Source organism: Ammospiza caudacuta, chromosome 2 (genome assembly GCF_027887145.1).
Source record: "Ammospiza caudacuta isolate bAmmCau1 chromosome 2, bAmmCau1.pri, whole genome shotgun sequence".
In the NCBI taxonomy this organism is placed as follows: Eukaryota; Metazoa; Chordata; class Aves; order Passeriformes; family Passerellidae; genus Ammospiza; species Ammospiza caudacuta.
The window spans coordinates 49,013,804-49,034,040 of NC_080594.1; the positions used below are offsets into that span (position 1 = coordinate 49,013,804).

General features: G+C 42.5%; 2 protein-coding genes across 4 annotated transcripts; one reads left to right on the forward strand and one right to left on the reverse strand.

The window, feature by feature from the left end:
• Window positions 1-3,113, forward strand: SAP18 (Sin3A associated protein 18). Its single transcript, XM_058825106.1, has 4 exons — window positions 1-133; window positions 379-488; window positions 1,884-2,006; window positions 2,635-3,113. Exons 1-4 carry the CDS (start codon window positions 20-22, stop codon window positions 2,789-2,791), a joined length of 504 nt encoding a protein of 167 aa, XP_058681089.1. The 5' UTR covers window positions 1-19; the 3' UTR covers window positions 2,792-3,113.
• A 5,406-nt stretch (window positions 3,114-8,519) lies between these two features.
• Window positions 8,520-20,183, reverse strand: SKA3 (spindle and kinetochore associated complex subunit 3). 3 transcript variants are annotated; one of them, XM_058825101.1, is made up of 9 exons: window positions 19,993-20,183; window positions 18,312-18,376; window positions 17,270-17,435; window positions 14,928-15,351; window positions 13,175-13,278; window positions 12,272-12,456; window positions 11,854-12,069; window positions 11,599-11,717; window positions 8,520-10,786 (listed from the first exon to the last, which is right to left on the reverse strand). In XM_058825101.1, exons 1-9 carry the CDS (start codon window positions 20,093-20,095, stop codon window positions 10,753-10,755), a joined length of 1,416 nt encoding a protein of 471 aa, XP_058681084.1. In that variant the 5' UTR covers window positions 20,096-20,183; the 3' UTR covers window positions 8,520-10,752. The 3 variants fall into 3 exon arrangements, with proteins under 3 accessions (XP_058681084.1, XP_058681085.1, XP_058681083.1); XM_058825102.1 differs by having other exon boundaries at window positions 11,854-12,066; window positions 12,272-12,459; XM_058825100.1 differs by having other exon boundaries at window positions 12,272-12,459.
• Window positions 20,184-20,237: the final 54 nt, after the last annotated feature.

The window sequence follows — 20,237 nt, forward strand, 5'->3', positions numbered from 1 at the left end:
CCGCCCGTGCTCTCGCGAGATGGGCGGCGCGCGGCGCGACATCCGGGAGCGGAGCGGCAAGATGGCGGTGGAGTCGCGGGTGACGCAGGAGGAGATCAAGAAGGAGCCGGAGAAGCCGATCGACCGCGAGAAGGTGCTCGGAGTACGGGGTGCTGGTGCCGCGCCGCTTCACCGGCCGCTCCAGCGCGGACAGCGGGTTGGGGGTAGTGGCGAGCGTCTAGTGACGGCGTGAGGCCTCCGCGGAGCGGGGGGAGGGCGTGGCAAACGGCTCCTAATCCTGATCCCCTCCCCGATCCTGATCCCCTCCCCTGATCCTGATCCCCTCCCCTGCGGCTCCTCGCTCCCATCCCCACGCTCATTCTCACCCCCGCCCCGCAGACGTGCCCGCTGCTGCTGCGCGTCTTCACCACCAACAATGGGCGGCACCACCGCATGGACGAGTTCTCCCGCGGCAACGTGCCCTCGAGCGAGCTGCAGATCTACACCTGGTGAGTGACGGCGCCTCTGCGCCTGGCCGTGCCGCGGGGCCTCGCCTGGGCCCCCGGCGCCTGAGGGAGTTGTGCCGGCTCCGGTCGGAAAACTCCGGGGAGTTTTGGCCGCCGCCGGTGTGGAGCGGTTCTGGCTGTGCCCTGGCAGCTGAGAGGGGGCATCTCCCGAAGCGCAGCTTTGTGCAGCGGTGAGCGCTCAGCCGCCGAGACTTAGCGCGGCTCAAGTGCCCAATTAACTGCTGCATGTAATCCGTGGCTTGTGCTGTGGCGGTGGTTATCGCAACACAGCTACTCGATGCAGAGGTTCTCCTTTAATGCGTATGTATTGTTCCAACCGTCCCGTTTATTCAGTAGAAGCAGCTGTCGCAGAAGGCTTGAAATGTTGTGTGAATGGTTTGTTGGTTTAACTCAGACCCTTCTGAGAGTGGAGTAATGAGTTTTCTTTTTGCGTGGTAAGGTAGCAGTGCTATAACAGAGAGTTGCTCTTTATCACTGTCAGATTTATTTTGGAGAACTGCCTTAGTCTCCATTGCAAGCATGTTAGGTTTTGTTTGTAATATTTTGAAGAATGCCTTTGAAAAGGAATTACGCTGCTTTTTAAACCCTTCATGATGTTTGCCAGCGTTTTAACTCATATGTTGTGTGGTTGAATAAATCCATTTTTGTGGCTACCAAAGCATATAGTTCTAATTTACTTCTAAGTGGGATTTATGGACTCTGTCCAGGCTGTTGGTGGTGTCTGAGTTGTTTCCCATCTGCAGAAGTCAGAATGGGCATTGTCTGTCAACACACTGCTCCTTGGTTGCCTGAAGCTCAGAGTGAGTGCATAAACTGTATAATTGGAGACACTTCTCTTGCAGTGACTGAGTACTTTTGTTCTTGAAATTCTAGACATGAGCTTTAGCCCTGCTCTGGTTGAAGGTTGGGTAAAGGAGTGCTGCCTGCTAGGGCAGAAATGGAAAGCTATTTTATTTTTCTGCTTTTCTTACATTTCCTCTAATAGTTAGTAATGTTACTTTAATACAGATCTTAGCTTAGGTGAGGAAACTCTTACACTGTGGCTTGTATGAATGTATTTAAAAATAAAAAGGCTCCTGCTGTTTAAATGGTAACTCTTCAGAGAGACCTGGAGATGCAGATGTTGAAATGTATACAGAGATGAAGAGATTAATCTGAAAATCACAGAGAATCAGACACATTTGCACTAGAGCATGTTGCCTCCAGTGTGCTGTAAGTGGTGTTACAGTCAATAACTGTGGACATAGGAAATGCCAAGGCAAAGAAACATATGGTTAGGTTGTAGCAATGTATTGATTCTATGTTAAATATTTTGGGAAACTTTTTTTTCTGTTTCTTTGAGAGTATGAAGCGCTTTGGTTTTTTTGTTTAATCTAGGATGGATGCAACTCTGAAGGAGCTGACCAGCTTGGTGAAAGAAGTTTACCCAGAAGCACGGAAGAAGGGCACACATTTCAATTTTGCAATTGTTTTTACAGATCTCAAGAGGCCTGGCTATAGGTAAATGGCATTTCTTCTCTGAGTTAATAGAATACTTTGGGCACCAGAACAGTAAATTATCCTTCATTAACACTGATTTAAAGTTCAGAACCTGCATACCAAACTTCTGAAGCTCTCTATGATGACTGCTACAACCTCTAAATTGTGCTTGGTCACCATCCCTGTTAATGTGTTCCTGAGACTATGAGCCTGTATGCTTGAAGGCTTTGGTTTGTATTGGCAGCTGGAACATGGCCCTCCACCTTGAGATAATGCTTTGTTCCTGAGTTACAGCAGTGATCTTGTAGCAGGTGTTTCTCTTCCAGAATGGCATGAGCTAATCTTTGTCAGCAGCCAGTGGATGTACCCTGCTTTGGAATCTGGCAGGGTCTTGTGCGTTGTCTGTATGGCAGGGGGTAAGGGGTTCTCACTAGTATTTAACATAAGAGGGTAGAAGGGTCCTCTGTGCTGTCAGAGCAGTTGGTGCACCCAGGATTGCAGAACACCCCAGTGTTCTGAGTACACATTCATGTTTGTGCAGTGCAGGGAATTGCATGGGAAGGGAGTTAGGAGCCAGTGCAGTTCCTGTTTGGACATCTGGAGAGATTGGCCCCTGATAACTAACTTGCCTTTCCTCTGCCCCTCACAGGGTGAAGGAGATCGGCAGCACCATGTCTGGCAGGAAGGGCACAGATGATTCCATGACATTGCAGTCTCAGAAATTCCAGATAGGAGACTACTTGGATATAGCAATTACTCCTCCGAATCGTGCACCACCCCCATCAAGCCGCATGAGACCTTACTAGAGTCTTGCTTCTCTTTGTATGATTATGTGTTCTGTTTACTCCTACTTGCTGTTCTAAAGCAGGCTTATTTTTTTGCTTTTGTTGCTAAGCACCTGAAGACATAGCTGAGCATTGTAGAAGAAATTTAACTTTTAAACATTAACTTTTAGTTTGTTTAGAAGAAACCCCTTCAGCAGTGCCATCATCCTATCCCTGATTGTTATAGTTTGAGTAGTAGATTAGTGTGTCCAGTGTTCTAAAGAATTTCATGAAATATGACCAGGAGGATTACAGGTGTTCTGAAGTTCTGTCTTGTTTGGAATAAAAATTGATGTTAATCCTTTGACTGTTTAGTGGTGTATCAATGCTCAAGGCTGCTCTGTGTTAGAAGTTACTAATGGTGCTGGGGAGTGTTGAGCGGTGTAGAATCTGAAAATAGAGGAAGGGGTTGCTCAGGTCTTAGTTGTCCGTGAGGCAGCTGGAAGATTGGTGTGTGGTGTTGCCTGGTGCCTTAAAGAGCAGGGTGAAGAAGGGGTGACCTGTGTCTCAGCAAAGTGGTGTTCAGTGTTTGACTCCCTCTGTCACTGCAGGGAGAGAGGCTGAGATGTGCAGGTTCCTCTGGTCTTCCAGCAGGGTCCAGCAGTCCTTGGCTGACTGGGAGCATCTAGCTGGTCTGGGCAGGACCAGGTGCTTGGTTTTCACACCTTGAGCCCCTTTGTGCTAAGAGCAAGGCAAGGGCAGGAGTAGAAGCAGTAACTCATTAGAATCTCCACCTTCCTTGCCTAAGGCCTGAGCAGAGGCTAGGACTGCAGTAAATGTTCCTGTCTGCTGAGGACAAGGTATGCTTTGTGTCATGAACTGGGATCTATATAGCTTTGTTTTTTTCCCTCTCATGAGTCCCTTGGTTCAGTATAGCCTGAGGGAGTTCTGCCCTTGGCTTAACCCTCTTCTGTCCCCCTTCTCTGTGTTCTGTTAGGGAGCTGCAATTTCAGCCTTCATGAATGTCTGTCATTGGGAGAGTCACCTACATCCGAGTCAATTCTCCTCTGAGACTGTAATGTGCTCCTCACCTTTTTTTAAAGAGAGCTCAAGAGAAGACACTTATAAATGCTGTTTATTAAGGACTGAGCCTGGAAGTGGCAGTGGAGCTGATTTATTGTTGCCAGAGCTGGCATGGACGGGATGTTTTTTTGTGGTGCAGTCACCTCTGGTGTGAGGCAGTGGTGCTCCAAATACTGATGTTGTGAGAAACCCTCGTGTTGGAACAGCTCAGGGACTTGTGTTAGCAGGGACAAGCTTGCTCATGTTTGGGACACTTGACAGACCTGGACAGAGAAAAGCAAAGGCCACTGCTGAGTGGCTCAGGGGCTAAAGTTGCCCCAGGGCATCATTTGTCCTGCAAAATGCATGCCGTGAGTAACCAGCATATAATTACAGAATTGCAAAGCTCCCACCAAAGGGAAGGACAGACCTGCCATTAGAGGTACACAGGAATATGGGCATTTCCTCAGTTTTGTGTCCTGGTTTTTGCTTTAATTGCATTTAAGGATAATTCTTAAATGTAGTCACTATAAAAGACAACAGCAGCAACGGAGCCTGTGTCTGTGACTCAGCTGCTCTGGGAAGCAACTTGACTTTGCTGCTGGAATGGGAGACATGGCCAGGGAATGCTGGTTCCTGCCCAGCTGGCAGAGAAGAAGAACATCAACTGGCTTTTTATGTGGTGGCCCATGAAGCAAAATCACCAGGAAATGAAAGTGCAGAACTGCCTTCAGTAGCAAATACTTGATTCAGCTTGTTTGGTTGAGGAGTTTACCTTTCCTTGACTGCCATGTATGTATAAATGTCAGCTGATTTCTTCCCCAGCTGTTTCAGGTTAAACATCTCTTGGATCTCTTGCTCACAAAACACAGAAAGGTAATGTGGACGTGCAGAGCTTATTCTTATGGGAAAAGACACTTGAGAGAAGAATGTTGTTCAGGTTAGGGGCTTCCTATATCAATATATATCTGGCAATCCAAGCTGATGGCAGCAGCTGTGTATGCAGACAGCACCAGTGTTCAACCATCCAGATGTGGCAAGAGATGAAAGGGAAGTGAAAGCTGTCGCCAGCTGAGCTCCTTGTGCACAGGAGGGCATTCAGTCCCAGTAACTGGTTGAGTTTGTCTCTGAATGCTGCTATAAAAGTTGAGGAGTGATATCAGTTCCTGAAGAGAGCAAAATATGCAGAGCACTGTGGTTTGGGGAAATTGAAACATGGTTATCATCAGTGAACAGTCCGTAGGCTCAGGAAGTGGTGTAGACAGCACTGCATCCAAATTTGTCAATCCAGAGGATTTGCTTTGCAGGCAGTAATTTGATGAGGAATTTTTGCCCCTCATGAAGGCAGCTGGATAAGGTGCTTTCCCTTTTTTTTTTTCCTGGGATCCTTAAAGGCCTAAGAGACATAGCTTATATATCTGCAGTGTCAATAGCAACCACTCCTCCAAAGCCTGTTGTCTCTCAGCTGAGTAAGGCAAAGAACTAGGATGACAGCTCTCCAGAAAAGGTTTCTTGACTTTGACACTTCTCAGAGGTAATCCTTTCCCTGCCCAGCAGCCCAGACAACTCTTGCCTCCTGCCCATGCCCTGCCAGGAATGCCACACCTACCCCCACCTCCCTGGTGTCTCTCCAGGCCTCCCCTTCTCCCTGTCCTTTCTCAGAGGGCCGTTTTGCTTTGCCTCTTACCAGGGACAAACATCCAGATCATTCCTGCAAGTCTCCAGCCTGTGCTCCCTGGCCTCTGGCTGCAGCAGCAAGCCTGGTGAGCTGTGCTCCCTGGCAGGGCCAGAAGCATTCCACATCCTGCCTGGGGGGTGCAGCACAGTCATATAGACCCAGCTACAGAACCAGGGTAACTTCCCTTAATTTCTTTTTTACCCTCAGTACCATCTACTGAAAGCTGCTCTGCTCCCAGAGATGGGACTTCTTCCTCTTCCTGTGTCCCTTCTGGTGTGTCTTTCCTGCCTGTCTAGGTTTGGCTTGTCATGAAGCTGTGCTTCCCCAAACAAACTCGGCTCTTAGTTCTAATTTTCCCTCCTCATTTTGTGCACCTAAACCAATGTTTTTTTTTTTCAATCTAATAAACAGGAAAGAAGGTATATCAAAAATACTACTTTTTCTTCCTCCCCAAAAATCCCCACACCATCAACCTTGTCACACCTTACATAAATGCTGATGCAACTGTTGATCATTAGCCAGGCTTTCAGTTATCATGGGGAGGAAAAAAGATTTTTTTCCACATGCTCAGGCCTTAATTAAGTTTTCACAGTCACCTTCTGATTTCATCACCCCTCCAGTGCAGACACATACAAGTGTGTATACACACGTATGTACGTACGTCCACAAACAGGGACTACAGCATCAGAAAGCCAGCTCCTTTCCTGAAGTGGCAGCACAAGCCTGATGTAAGTTCTGCAACACTTTTGGGAGAGGTCCTGGTGTGGAGGTTAATTCCCTCCTTAATTTAAAGAGTGAGGACATCTCACACATTTTTTTAATAACCTGGGCAGCACCAAGCATAGTCCTCCCTCTGTGTTTGCTATCTGACTGGAGCAGTTGTGGAGAATTAAATTTTACTGTACAGCTCTGGTCAAAAGCAGAAACACTGGGATGCAGCAGGAACACATTAAGCATTATCAGCAAGTTCTCACTTTTGCAATGGAAGGCAGGAAAAATGAGGAGGTCTCTGAAATCCTGTTGTGTCAGAGCAGGTAAATGATGCAACAGATAAGGTTCAACCTGCCAAAACCAAAACAATCCAATTATCTGCTGTTGTCTAAGCCCTCGTGTCTGGACTTTGTGCAGCTCAGATGGGTTAAAAACAAGAGTATCAGTTCCCCTTGAGGAATATGCCTTGCAAAACAGCCATGTGGTTGTGCACCTGGCCACAAACACCTGTCAGTGGTGAGGAGGCGCCTGGCTGGCACACTGGGGCAAGGTCTTAAATGCCTAAGGGCTGGCTTCAGAGGGCCTGGGGTGTTTGTTTGGGACCCTCTGTGGGGTATTTCCAGTCTCACAATTATGGAGGAACAGCCTTAGGCAACCTTACCAAAGCAGCTGGACAGACAGGATTCACCCAGCCAGGGAAGGACGACATCCTGGCTCCCACGCCTGTCCTTTCCCTTCTCATGCCTCAACAACCATCAATGCCTTTGCAGGCAGGCAGTGATTTGGGTCAATGCAGAGTCCCCGAACAGTTTAATCCTGGAAAACAGTAATTAGCTCCTGGTGGTTGGGCAAGCAGGAATGGATTTCCCTGCAGTCACAACTGCTGTGATGCAACCAACAACCTATGGTGTGGGACCTGCAGCTGGGGGAGGAAAGGTGGGAACATGCAGAAGGCTCTTGATTGGTTTACAATAAGTTCATAAGCAATCATTAGAGAATGTAACCCCAGGGCTTTAAGCCAAGAATACAATATGCCAAAAATTATGGAAGCATCTGAACACCTTCCTGCTGGGTATTCTGCAAACTATGCTTTCCTTGGCCCCTCCTCAGGATAAATGCCTGTGTGACAGAGCATCTTATTCCATGGACCTTTTCCCATGCAGACACATTTATGCTACTTTTTTTTAAAACTCTTCAACTTAATTTAGGCAAGACAGGTTCAAAGAAATTCCTGGATCTGGTCAGCTCCTGCTATGATGTCAACTGCCTCTTTGTAAAAGTAGGTATTAGTGTAAGAGAAGCATAAGAATTTACATTTAAGTTGATATAGGCAGCATGAGCCAATGTCTTCCTGGCAGAAAATTGTGCTCCAGTGGACTAACACACATGTGATTCCATAGTGTGGCCACTGGATATTGTCTTCGCTCCTTATAAACATCACAGTATCTGTATTATTGTCCCATGGGGAACAACAAGGTACTCCCAAAACAGAAGGTAGATCCAACACCAGCTACAGCTGTTGATGGAGCACATGCAACCACCATGGGTGCTGGAACATTTGAATAGTGACAAGTGAGAACAAAGCAAATGTGACACTTTACAGGAAATTTAAAGAAGCCAGGGTACGTTAAAAAAAAAAAGGAAGCCTGGACTCCAATTATTGTTCCAGTGGTTAATAAAATCTTCAATAAAAGCACATTGGGAATCACTAGAAGTAATCCTTGTCAATTATCCTTTTGACAACCATCTGGGAAGTTTCATTTCACGGAGAGAACTATAATTGTGTTCAACCTCAGGCAAAGTATTTCCCAGATAAGAAAGATGCTCCTTTCACAACAAATGGGATTAGGGGGAGAAGCTTCTGTTAGCTGACACATTTGATATACTTTAAAAAAAGAAAAAGAAAAAAATACTAAGAACTAGAACAAATGAAGGAAAAGGCTATGATTTTTTTTTGTACTTCCCAGATGTTTTTGAATACTGAAGAGCAATTTTGTGCTGGGTTCAATCTTTTCTGAGAGCAGGCACTGCTAGATGTGATCTCCCTTCTCACCCTTCCCTTACATCTAATCCAGCACTCACATGGGCAAAAGGCAAAATCTGAGCTTGAGATTACTGTTGGGAAGGACAAACAAGATGAGAAGACAAAAATAATTAGCCTTTCTGTGTCTTGGCAAATGAAGAAATCTATTGTAAAACCGTACAACCCTTAAATTCTGCGCAAGGGAATGGTGAAACAGGCTCTAGTGGAAGCAGCCCCCAGTTAAACTAAATAAAGCATAACACAAAACTGTACTCTGGCACCTTTGCTTGTTTCAGGTGATGGCTGTCTCTCACAGACCCGCTCTGTTTGCTACTTACATAGCTGCTGTTTATCCAACCTTACAGGCCAATGCTGTTAAAGAGATTCACCCCACAACAAACCAACTTGTAAAATTTATTTTGCGTCATTCCCACTTTGACAGGTTGTTAACTTCACAGTGCAGCTGGATGAGCCTTTCTCCAGCAGCAACACTGGCCTAAGAGGAGTTTTACCCTCCTCCAGCCCCATGGCTGCATCCTTGGTTGTTCCAGTATATCAGACAGCCACACACCCATCTGTCCCACCCCCCATGCTACAGCAGGATTGCATCCACGTGGGTTTTCACTGTTTCCACAGGAGGAGACTCCACTGCTTCTCTAGGCTGCCTGTTCCAGTGCTTACACTTTCACTGCTGTAATTTCCCATTACTCAAAGTACTGTTTAGGACATCCTGAAACCTAAAAGAGTTTCAAAGGTGAAGTACAAAAAACTAAAATTAGATAAAATCATGGCAGCAAAACAAAAACTATCTCAGAGCCATGCTTTGCCTATAAAAAAAAGAATACAAATACAAACAACAATATTACATATATTGGAGTAATACTGAAGGCAAGAAAAACAAAACTGATGCATATGACTTCATTTCTTGATTCCAAAAAGTCTCATCCCTGTATCATGTCACAACAGCTTGAGTAGACCAGAAGACTCTAAGATTTCAATTATTATATTGAAGATAATTATTAGTTAATAATGTGTAGCAGAAAAATTTAATAGGCAAGCAAAATTATGCAAGTGCCTTGCAGTGAGAAACCCAGCACTGCAAGGTACAGCTCCACACTTCCCTAATGGAGGAAAGCACAGTGGAGTGCTGAGTTGTTCTCAAGTTTAGGGAAAAGACTTCTCTAAGCCCTTTTGTGAATTTCATTAGTTGAAGGCAGGGGGAATACAGCAAGGCCTGTAGTAGTGCTGCTTGTTCCATTTCAGGTTAAAAGGCTATCTGGCTTGCTGTCTAAACAAATGAAAAAATACTTGTGGGCTTCTCTAGACGTTTGCATATCATGAAGACTTAAAAAAAATGTGGAGCTGAGTTCAGAAAAACATCCACTTATCCCTATCTCCTGCGATAGTCTCTCCCTTCTCATGTGTTGCATGTTTGCCCTCACATAAATGACAGAATTTCAGTCATCAAATGGAAGACAAATAGTAAGAACAGTCCTGGTGTCACTTAGAGGAACAGCTGACACTGGAAACAGCAAACTGGCTCCTAACAAGGATATGGAGCTGGGTTTTTCTGGTGGAAAACAATAAAAGTGCTGGTAGAAAAAAAATCCTAATTCCTATGACTACCAAAAGAGTTCCAAACAGCTCTGAGAACTTCAGCTTGGCCAGCTACTACAGGGTTAGATGTGCACATTTAGAAGTGATACCAGCACTGAAGAGAATACACATGGCAGCAGCAGGAGAGGAAGCAATCGCCTACAGGCCTGCCACCAAATTCTTCCAAGCAGCTTAAGATACACATAACCAGTAACAATTGCACATTTCAAACGATTCACAGTAGAGCCGGAGTCACCTTCCAGAGCTACAAAGAAACCAGATGCATAGCACCTGATACTATGTTGATGCATAAAGGAAGAAGCTGCATGGGAAATGCCTGTCTGCCAGAGAGGTAACAGTCAGTCTGGTGCAGGGATGTGTCAGATACATCTTAGCACTGCAGAAAGGACTAAAAGTACAGAACTGCTTTAAACAGTCAAGCAGGAATTACTCTTCCAATACAAAACAAATTTACTTGTTTCTGTTGAAGATATCAAATACTGTTGAAGCACCAGACTTCAGCCCTGAAAGGACGCAGAGTCACTGGAACAGCCAGACATATCCACTTTTGAGAGCAATATACTGGACTTTCCTTTTATTACAGTCTAACGGCACTCTCTACAGCCTACTGCAAATGCAATCCTACACAACAAACAACTGAAGCACCACCTTGTACATGGATCTCCATTCTTCTTTGAAGTGCAATATATTTACAACCCCTCATTTTGCCAATAATGTCAATAGAGTATTAAGCACAAGCTGTTAGTTCAAACAAGTACTTCCACATAATGGATAAAGAATTGTTCTCCATTAAGCCTGTTCTCGGTATGGCTCTTTCTTCCCACCAGTGTTTCCTTTTGCTTTTTGAACTTGTTATGATTTGGTGATAAGATCCATGAATGTGAAAATTTCAACATGGTCTTCAGTTTCATTTCACATGTTTGTCTTGAAAACTCCACGATATCCTCTAAAAATATACCCAGACATGTTAATGAGCTTATTTAAATCATATTTTGAATTAGCAGAAGACAGAAATATTGAAAACGTGTCTTTTTTGTCTTGACAACAAAAAATGAAGGGTCATGTAAAGTGAGATTACTCAGATTGATTCCAACTCCCAAGAATAGTAAGATATCAACTTCTATCGGTGTCATTCTGGGTTGTTGTTCCTTACATGTTCCTTGTACCTCCTATTTAAATAATCTTTACAGACTCTAAGTTTAACAGATAATCAACAAGCATTATATTACATTGAATCAGGAATATGTACGCTTTGATAAAGTTGTGATAAAACCTTCCTTATATTCAAACTGATGGTGTTCTTTATAAAACTGTAACTCAGTTGTTCTAAGATTACTCATACGTATTGTAGCTTTTCATTTCAAGTATTTTGCCTTTACCAAAACAAGTTTGAAATCAATTCTCACTTAGATACTTTTCACCAAATTCTTTTGTTTTATTGCCTAAGTTTACCCAGAAAGAATTCACTGGTGCTTTTATTGCCACAAAGCAAAGTATTCCTACAGATAAACCTACAGTAAAAATCTGCCTTTTTTTTTTTATTTGGGAGGATCCAAACACACCACCAGCTATAATATTTGTTCTTTACAAACAGGCAGTTATATACCATGCCAAAACCCCAGTTATTTAGTCAGAGAAACAAGAGCTGTTTTGATAGTCAAATAGCAAGCAACTATGTGAATTTCTAAGTGCATTAGTGCCTCTTTGTACCTCCTACAAATTAAATTACTTAACCAAATTTGTGAAGTGCAATCATACCTGTTCTCTTTGTTGCTGTAATCCCTGGAACCACTTTCATATCTTGCAGTATTTCCTGCCTTGGTCTCAATTTCCTTGGCTTTAAAAGAGTCTACCTTATGATTATATTGGGAAAGCATCTATAGGAAACATTAAACAGGAATAAAAAGAATTACCAAAGAACTCAAACCAGATGGATTATAGATAGAACTAGGCCCTTTCAATTCTAGTATTTTGATATTAAAATTTGTTAGGGAAAAAAGCATATTAGCTAACCTTTAGAACATTATCTGGTATCCTTGTTATTTCTGGAGGTGGAGGAGTATTGAGTAAATGGTCATAGTGTTCCAGTCTGGGAGGGGAAGGGTCCTCACTATGTTTAAGATACTCATGAGAGCTTGCAGCAAAAGGAATTCTTTCTTCTTTGCATGGTGCATCTTTTGCTTCATTCTTTGTCACTGACTCAAGCTTTGCCCCTGGTGTTACCTGCTGCTGCAAAAGAAGTATTAAACACCTTCAGTTAATTTACTTATGTTAGGTAAAGTATTTAGTAAATGTTCTTACATAATTACTATTAGAAAGAACTTTTATAGTGACATAAGAAAAAATAGTATTGGAAAAGAACCCCAGACTGACATTTTAAAATCTGCTTATGGCAAAGTGTGGGAAAATGTACATAACTGCTATTTACTACCTTAGCTTCTGCTTTTAGCCATCTTGTTTGAAAATCTGGACACTGTGGTGTTGCTGCATGACTGGGAAGAGGCAGTTCCTTGGTCTCTGGTGACCTTGATAATACTGTATTATTTGTTTTGGAAGAGTCCTTCACATCAGGAGTACAGAACACAAATACCATAGGAGAAGCCATCCAGTCAGCTGCTGCTATCAAGGGTGAGTGAAATAAAATTAAAAATATGTATGTACACACACACACACCCCCCTATATATAACTACCAGTTCCAGTTTCATTTTCTAAAACAAGTGTATCCTTTTAGTTGATATTTTGCTTGATCCATCCAAATTACAGTATTCCTTAAAGGCAGGTAATGCAAAGTAGTCATTCTAGTCCCACTACAGAATATAACTGAAAAAGCCCAACTTAAATCAGCATTGCTTTACCTTCTCATTTACCCAACTGTCACCATGTTGGTCTCAAGATTTTTAAAATAACCTATTTCTCCTCTCAAAGAAGTTTTAGCATTAATTTTGACAGTCTTAAATTACTGTCTTGCTAGCCCCTTTCTTTCCTGTCTTTAAATAGATCCAATTTGTATTCTCAGGAAAAAAAGCTAAGTTGGCAAAATAGTATTTTTATTTCAAACATGGATAAGCTGCAGTTACCAAATTATAAATTCCTCTGTGTAATTCTAATTGGATAGGAGTACAAGAATGAGAAACAATTTATAGGAAGTAAGAAACTTTCCCATAGAAGCCACCAACATTTTTGGGACATTACTACTCATAGAATGACCTGCCTTGAATTAAATATATTTAACCAGAAAAACAATTAAAGTTAACCAATGTGTTTACAATACACTTGCACATGCATTCTGTAAAAATGTGTATGTATATTAATTTAACAGATTTTTTTACTTACCATTCTCAGCTCTCTTACTTGATTTTGATGCAGGAGTAACCATGATTTCCTTGATGGTCATTTCTGGCAAATTCCCTCCATTATCATCTCCTCTTTTAACAAACCTGAAAACCAAATCCCCAATTAGCTCTCAAGTATGAAGAAGCCACAATTAAAGGAATATTGCCAACCTAGTCACTTTTCTAGTATTAATTTATGAATAAGCAAGTAAGAAAATAGTTTTCTCAAATAAGAATTGTTTATAGATTTTATTTCATGTGTGATTCTACTGCAATTTGTGGTATGCAAATGTTCAGTCCAGCCACAAATGATCAAATATACTGAGGTTTCAGTCTAAGGCATTTAGAAAAAACCAAACCTAAACCAGATGTCCAGGTACAACAGATGCCACAGATGAACAATTCTGTGTTAGGGGTTTTATTTTGAATTGCCTGATGACTATGAAATTATATAGAACAAGAGGAAATCTTTTCTGCTTTTAAACTAATAAGGGTCTTGTGAACAGGAAAAGATTTTAAATTGAATTTTTAAGTATAAATAAAATTGTTTATCTTAATCAAATACTATAGAGCTTTCAAGTAATTTTAGTAATTACATAACTATTTAGAAGGAGAGATCCCAAAATTATTTTAAAATAAAATTTAGTGATTTCAAAATGACAAGCTATTTAATATTGATTCCATAACACTGGAAACAAATTTTTAAAATTATTTTTTCGCATCCAAGATTTTCTAGTGAAAAAATGGCATTTACAGTTAAGAGAATACTAGGCAAAAAGTGGAAACTTACCTAACCTACATACAAATCTGTGTCTTTAAAGAAAGTTATTTAAAATGTTTAAAAAGTAATCTTAAATATCATAACCAGATTTAGATCTTCTCTACAGAATGTCTAAGCTGCAAAACAACTCCACAACCCCAATAAACAGTATAGGCAGTATATTTTACTTAGATGAACACATCTCAAACTTTGGGTTAAATAAAAAAGTAACTTTTCAAGTCAGTTTTGTCTTTGAAGTCATAGAGGTAGTGGAAATAATATGATTTTTAGTTTTCAAAAGGAGTAGAACCAGTAGAATTTTTAAAGTGATTTTCGTGCACATGATCCTTGTTTTCAAAACAATTTCTCGAAATATCAAATATTTAGGTAAATTTAAAATGGGACATATTGCTAAAACTAACTATAAAAACATGACCTATTAACTATGTGCATGACCTACCTGCTGCAATTATTTTCCTTTATAATTAGAAAAGTGAAAATCTAGAGAAATTTTTTCAACAGAAGACTGGAGCAAAAGGAACAAACTGTAAGGTGGGGCTTATGTTGGAGACAATACAGTGCTTCTAAAAATTTACTGAATGCTTTACAAACTGTTTTCTGTTTATATTAATAAAGCTTCTGCAACCTTTACAGTGGCTGTGTAGTATCTATGGCAGAAAGCCCAGGCTCAAACCTTTGGTTAAGGAAAACAGATCACATTGTATTTTTCTCTTGTAAATGCATTGTGTGTGGAAGATTCTTATGGTGCAGTCAAGGCAAGGAGCACAGCAGATGTATTTCATGTCAGCATCTGGCACTGCAATGGGCGTGTGAAAAGATGTGTAGGGAGTTAAATGAAACAGGACCCAGCAGCTGAGAGATAACAATTACCCACCTCAAGACAAAAGAAGGGCAATAGGAACAAGAAATTAGTACAGCAAGAAGAAAATACAGAAGATTCAGTAGAGAAATAATCTGAATTCCAGCAACTTACTTTTTGATAGCCTGAGAAGTTTTCTGAATAAGTGACATGGTATAATCTTCATTCATACACATGGTATGTTCACTAATGCCAAAGTGCTCAAGCTTCGGTGTCACACACTCGTAGTCATCCATCTTCAGCTTACATTTGGGTGTTTTGGGCAAAGCCTGAGGCGTTGGCACTCTCAGTGGAGTGTCACTCTGGGCCTTTAGCTGACGTGCACTGGAGCCGCGCTGTGCCCTCAGGGCGCTCCAGGGCCGGGGGAAGGCGTACTGCGAGAGGCCGAAGTCAGAGAGCTGCGGGACGCGCAGCGGGTCTTTGGCCAGCGCCGCCTCCTCTGCAGGAGCACAGAGCCGAGGCACTGCATTTGCTTTTTCTTCATCAGATTTATTCTGGGCACACATTGCTGATTCACTCTTAGCTTCATCCTCCTCTTCTTTTTAAGGGAAGAAATTAAAAAAAAATTGTCAGAAATTGTGACACTTCCCCAGTATTCAATTTTTTTTTACTTAAAATAGATTCCTTCTTTAATTTTAAAGTACTGAACCTGAAGCTACAGTCATATGGCTAAGCTATATTTATAAGTCACACATTTACTGAGTTTCACTCTATTGGTAAATATTATTTTCAGGGAAAATGAAATTCAAAGATTTTTACATAAATGTATTTTATTCCCTGAATGGAGATGAAAAGGTTTTTGGGAAAAGAGCAAAGGCTGCATACAGTACTAAAATGCTCATTCTTCAGAAAAACTGTGTTGAGGAAAGGTTATGAAGCAGTAACTAAAAACTTGTGAAAGGGGACGGCTTTTTCAGTAGCAATAGTTTACTGCAAAAATATGTTAATGCATAGTTTGTACATTTTTGGAGTTAGATAAAGCAAAACACCCCAAATAGTATTGGTAGTACACCCAAATACTAGTGTAACCAAATAGTAGTGTCTGTCAATTTCTGCATGATGTAGTAAGTAAAGGACAATGAATATGGTGAAGGGTCTGGAGCACAAGTGCTGTGAGGGGCAGCTGAGGGAGCTGGGGGTGTTCAGCCTGGAGAGAAGGAGGCTCAGGGGGCCCTCAGCACTCTCTGCAGCTCCCTGACAGGTGGGGTCAGCCTCTTCTGCCAGGCAACAAGTGATGGGACCAGAAGACACAGTCTTAAGCTGCAGCAGGGAAGATTCAGGTTGGACGTTAGCAAGAATTTTTTCACAGAAAGGGTAATTAGACATTGGAATGACTTCCCAGGGAGATGGTGGAGTCACTGTCCCTGGAGGTGTTTAAGGAAGGACTGGACATGGCACTCAGTGCCGTGGTCTGCTTGACTTGGTGGTGGTCAGCCACAGGTTGAACTTGATGATTCAGAGGTCTTTTCCAACTTAATTGATTCTGTGAGGTGGGCAGGGGGAGGGAGGCTATTTAAAGTAATATACCTTCTGGTGTGCAGTGGTATTATCTCTTCAGATACACTTAGCTTAAAAATACAACTTAAAAAATAATTTAACCTTGTAGCTCTGTTTGGAGATTTCTTTAAAGGCAAAGAGTATAGGAAGAAAGGCACCATAAAAAAATCAGAGCTTTCTGCCCTATCTGTGTAAAACAGCTATAGGAGCTTAACTTGGACATCAATTTGGTTCACAACCATAATTTTGTTTTGTGTAATGACTGGATAGTGCTCAGAGCAAGTTAAGACCATGTCAAAAGCTTTCTGAAGCCTGATTGGGCCCTTGGTACCAAAAGGGGTATGTGCAGTATTGACAAGTGTAGTACTTTAACTCATTTGGCACATCTGGATTTTTCAGACGGTTCTATGCGCATTTTCTGTCTGGATTAAGGACCTTCTTCCCCTCCAATGATCAAGGGGCTAGTGCTTTTCACATGCCACCTAATTCCTGAGCATTCTTGTCCCATTTGTGCTGTGAAACAGGCACTTTAAGATTTTCTCTGGGGTGATTTAAGTTAATAAAACCACCACATGTGAATACAAACCAGCTGAGGTGCATCTACAATAGTTCCTCATGCATGAGAAGCTGAAGCAGCAGAAGTCTCTGGGTTATCAAAACATGCTTGTTAACATGTTTTCTGAATATAATTATTACTGAAAAAACCCCAAAATCCAACATACACTAACCTAAAGGCACGCCAGAAGATCTAATTCCAAGTGTTTGTGTTTTTGGTTTATTTGGTTTATTTGGTCTCACAGCACCAACCACAACAAAATCTACCATCTGGCTATTATTATAAAGCAAATAACATAGGTGTACTTGATCTCCTAATTAATAGAAATATACACATAGCTGAAGAGAAACATTTTATAAAAATGATACTTTTCTTCACATACTGTATTGACAAGAAACATTACCTGTAGAGTCATTGACATGTGGTTTGTAGCCATATTTCTGGAACAGCTCTCTTATTTTTCCAAGATCTGCTGCATTTCTTTGCAACAAGATTTCACTTGCCTTCATAAATTCATGAACTGCTTTTTTTTCAGAGCAAATCTTACCAAGACTGGCACTAACATCTTGCTTTGGGGACAGAGAGGGAAACAAAGAAATACTGGTTTTCAAATCATCACATGGTAGTGTACACATGAAGCATTTTGAGAGTAAGTATTCAACTGCAATTCAGATGAAGATAAGCAGCGAATTTAGGTCTTTTCTATACCTGAAAACCATCAGGTATATATACCTACAGAATACCAGGAATACATAGAGCCTAAGTGTATGGAATCTTATAAAAGTAACTATGATGACAATTCAGAGTGTGATAACTGCTTATTGGTAACCTTGCCAAGGAATCATATGCTTTTACTCCAGAAAAATATGAGGTAACAGCAATTAGTCTGGACTCTTACTCCATATATACAAAGAATAAGTGCAGAGCAGGAGGTAAATCTTACTTTTAGATCACTCAATTATTTCTATATTGCTCATTTCTATAACCCATTTTTTCGGCTTCTGTACAAGAAATAGACAACATTATTCACAAGTTTAACTGAATGGCTGAAGGTACTGAAACTTCTGTGAAGATTGATTTTATTCCAAAGGCTGGTCATGGAAAACAAGCAAGCTTCTCTTTTGTTGGGAGCTGCTGTTGCTGAATCAATCTCCTCCTACCTTGGCACTGCTCCAACTTCCTTGTAACCTTTGTTCCCTGCTTACCTGAGTGACAGCAGTGACTGCAAACTAAGAAACATTGCTAAACCTTCTTTGGGTTACCCACAAGTTTTTGGGCATTACCCCAATATCCATGGCCATTAAAAGGACTTAGATGTGAGTAAATATAAGGGTTATAACTACTGACTAACAAAGTTGAATTGTGGCTTAATGACTAAAACAGAACCATAAGTTTATGGAACATGCACACACATGTAATTTCTCAAGAAGGAAGCAAGTTGTTACCTTCTGAGTCTTGATTTCTCCATGGAGGTCATGCAGGACTGCAAGCGGAGATTCATCTTCATAGTCTGAGATGAATGTTCACATAAAAGAGTTAAGAAAATAAAAGAGGTGCCTTAGTGTTTTAGCATGAAAGTAACATTCTACATTTCTAGTAACATTCTACTAACATTCTACAATTTCCTGCACTAGCAGATGAGCTGTCAATGTGCACTCACTGACACTGAGCTGTGAATGGCCATGAGCTGTCAGTGTGCTCCCACAGCCCAGAGAGCCAAACGTGTCCTGGGCTGCATCCAGTGGTGGGCAGCAGGGCCAGGGAGGGGATTCTGCCCCTCTGCTCTGCTCAGAGCCCACTGCAGGGCTGCATCAGCTCTGGGGCACCAGCACAGGGAGGACAGGGACCTGCTGGAGTTGGTACAGAGGAGGGACATCAGGATGATCAGAGAGATGGATCTCTCAGCCTTCCCTCTCCTGCAAGGAAAGGGCGAGAGAATTGGGATTGTTCAGCCTGAAAGTGAGGCTTCTTCAGGATGAACTAATTGCAGCCTTACAGTACCTGAAGGGAGCTCACAAGAATGAGAAGGACTTTTTTTACAAAGGCATGTAGTGACAGGACAAGGGGGAATGGATTCAAACTAAGAGAGAGAAGACTCAGATTAGATATTAGAAGTTCTTTGCTGCGAGAATGATGAGGCTCTGGAGCAGGTTGCCCAGAGAAGCTGTGGAGGCCCCATCTCTGGAAGTGTCCAAGCTCAGGCTGGATAGGGCTCTGAGCAACTTGGTCTAGTGGAAGGTGTCCCTGCCCATGGCAGGGGGCTGGAATGAGGTGATCTTTAAGGTTCATCCCAACTCAAACCATTCTGTGCTTCTATAATATTAGAGATGTTGGACTCATAACCTGCAGAGAGTCAATACAGACAAAACCAAAGAGAACTAGTTCCTGTCAGGCACTTCACACAGCAAAAAACTGCTCTTTGTACAGCGTGTTAAACTCCACAGAGAAACTGCCCAGGCTTTCATCTTAATGTTGCAGCTAATACTGTATATAACAGATACTGATAAAGCAAGTGGGTCCCCGGGATGTCAAGAATTACTTGTACTAAAATTTTATCCCTAAAGAGGTTAGATGAAATCGGAAAAAAAGTGATATAGAGACCAGTGAAAAACAAATCTCAGCAGAAAATTGAATTCTTCCATTGTATGTGTGTATTTGCACGTGGGCAGATGCACTGCTCACTTACACAACGCAATTTTTTTTTTACTGAAAGCAAGGCTAATGCAAGTAGTGTAAAGGAGGGCACCCGCTACGTGACAAGACATAACATAGAGATAAACACAATTAGAAGCCTGAGCTATCTGTCCAGAGAGAACACGCCTTGCAAAAGTTTTCCAAAATTGATCCACGAAAAGAAGAAAAAGCAAGAACGTGCTTCTTATTTCATCCCACTCACATTGATTTCCTCCGTGATAAAAAACTCAGCCACCCACCCACAATGGAGATCAGCGACACAACGAGACGAGGAGGAGCCCAAATAATTCCCAGCCGAGCCGATCCCAGGCTGACCTCCGGCCCCACCACAGGCGCTCCCAGAGGAGCACGGGGGGCAGTGGCAGGCGGGAGCGCAAATCCCGCAAGGAGCGGCTGGGAACCCCTCAGGCCCAGCGTGCGGGCTGCTCTTACCGGCGTCCTCCCCGCGCATGGCCCGCTCCAGCTGCTTCACCTCCTTCTCCACCGTGACGGCCAGCTCCCGCAGCTTGCCGAAGAAGTCCCCGGTCACATCCATGGCTGCGGGCGGGGGAAGCGGAGCGCGGGGGAAGCGGGAGCGGGGCGGCCCCGAGTGAAACCGGGCCGGGCCGCGCGCGCCGCTGAGGGGCTTCAAACTGCCGCCAGCGCGAGCCCCATTGGCGCCGCTGGGCCCCGCCCGC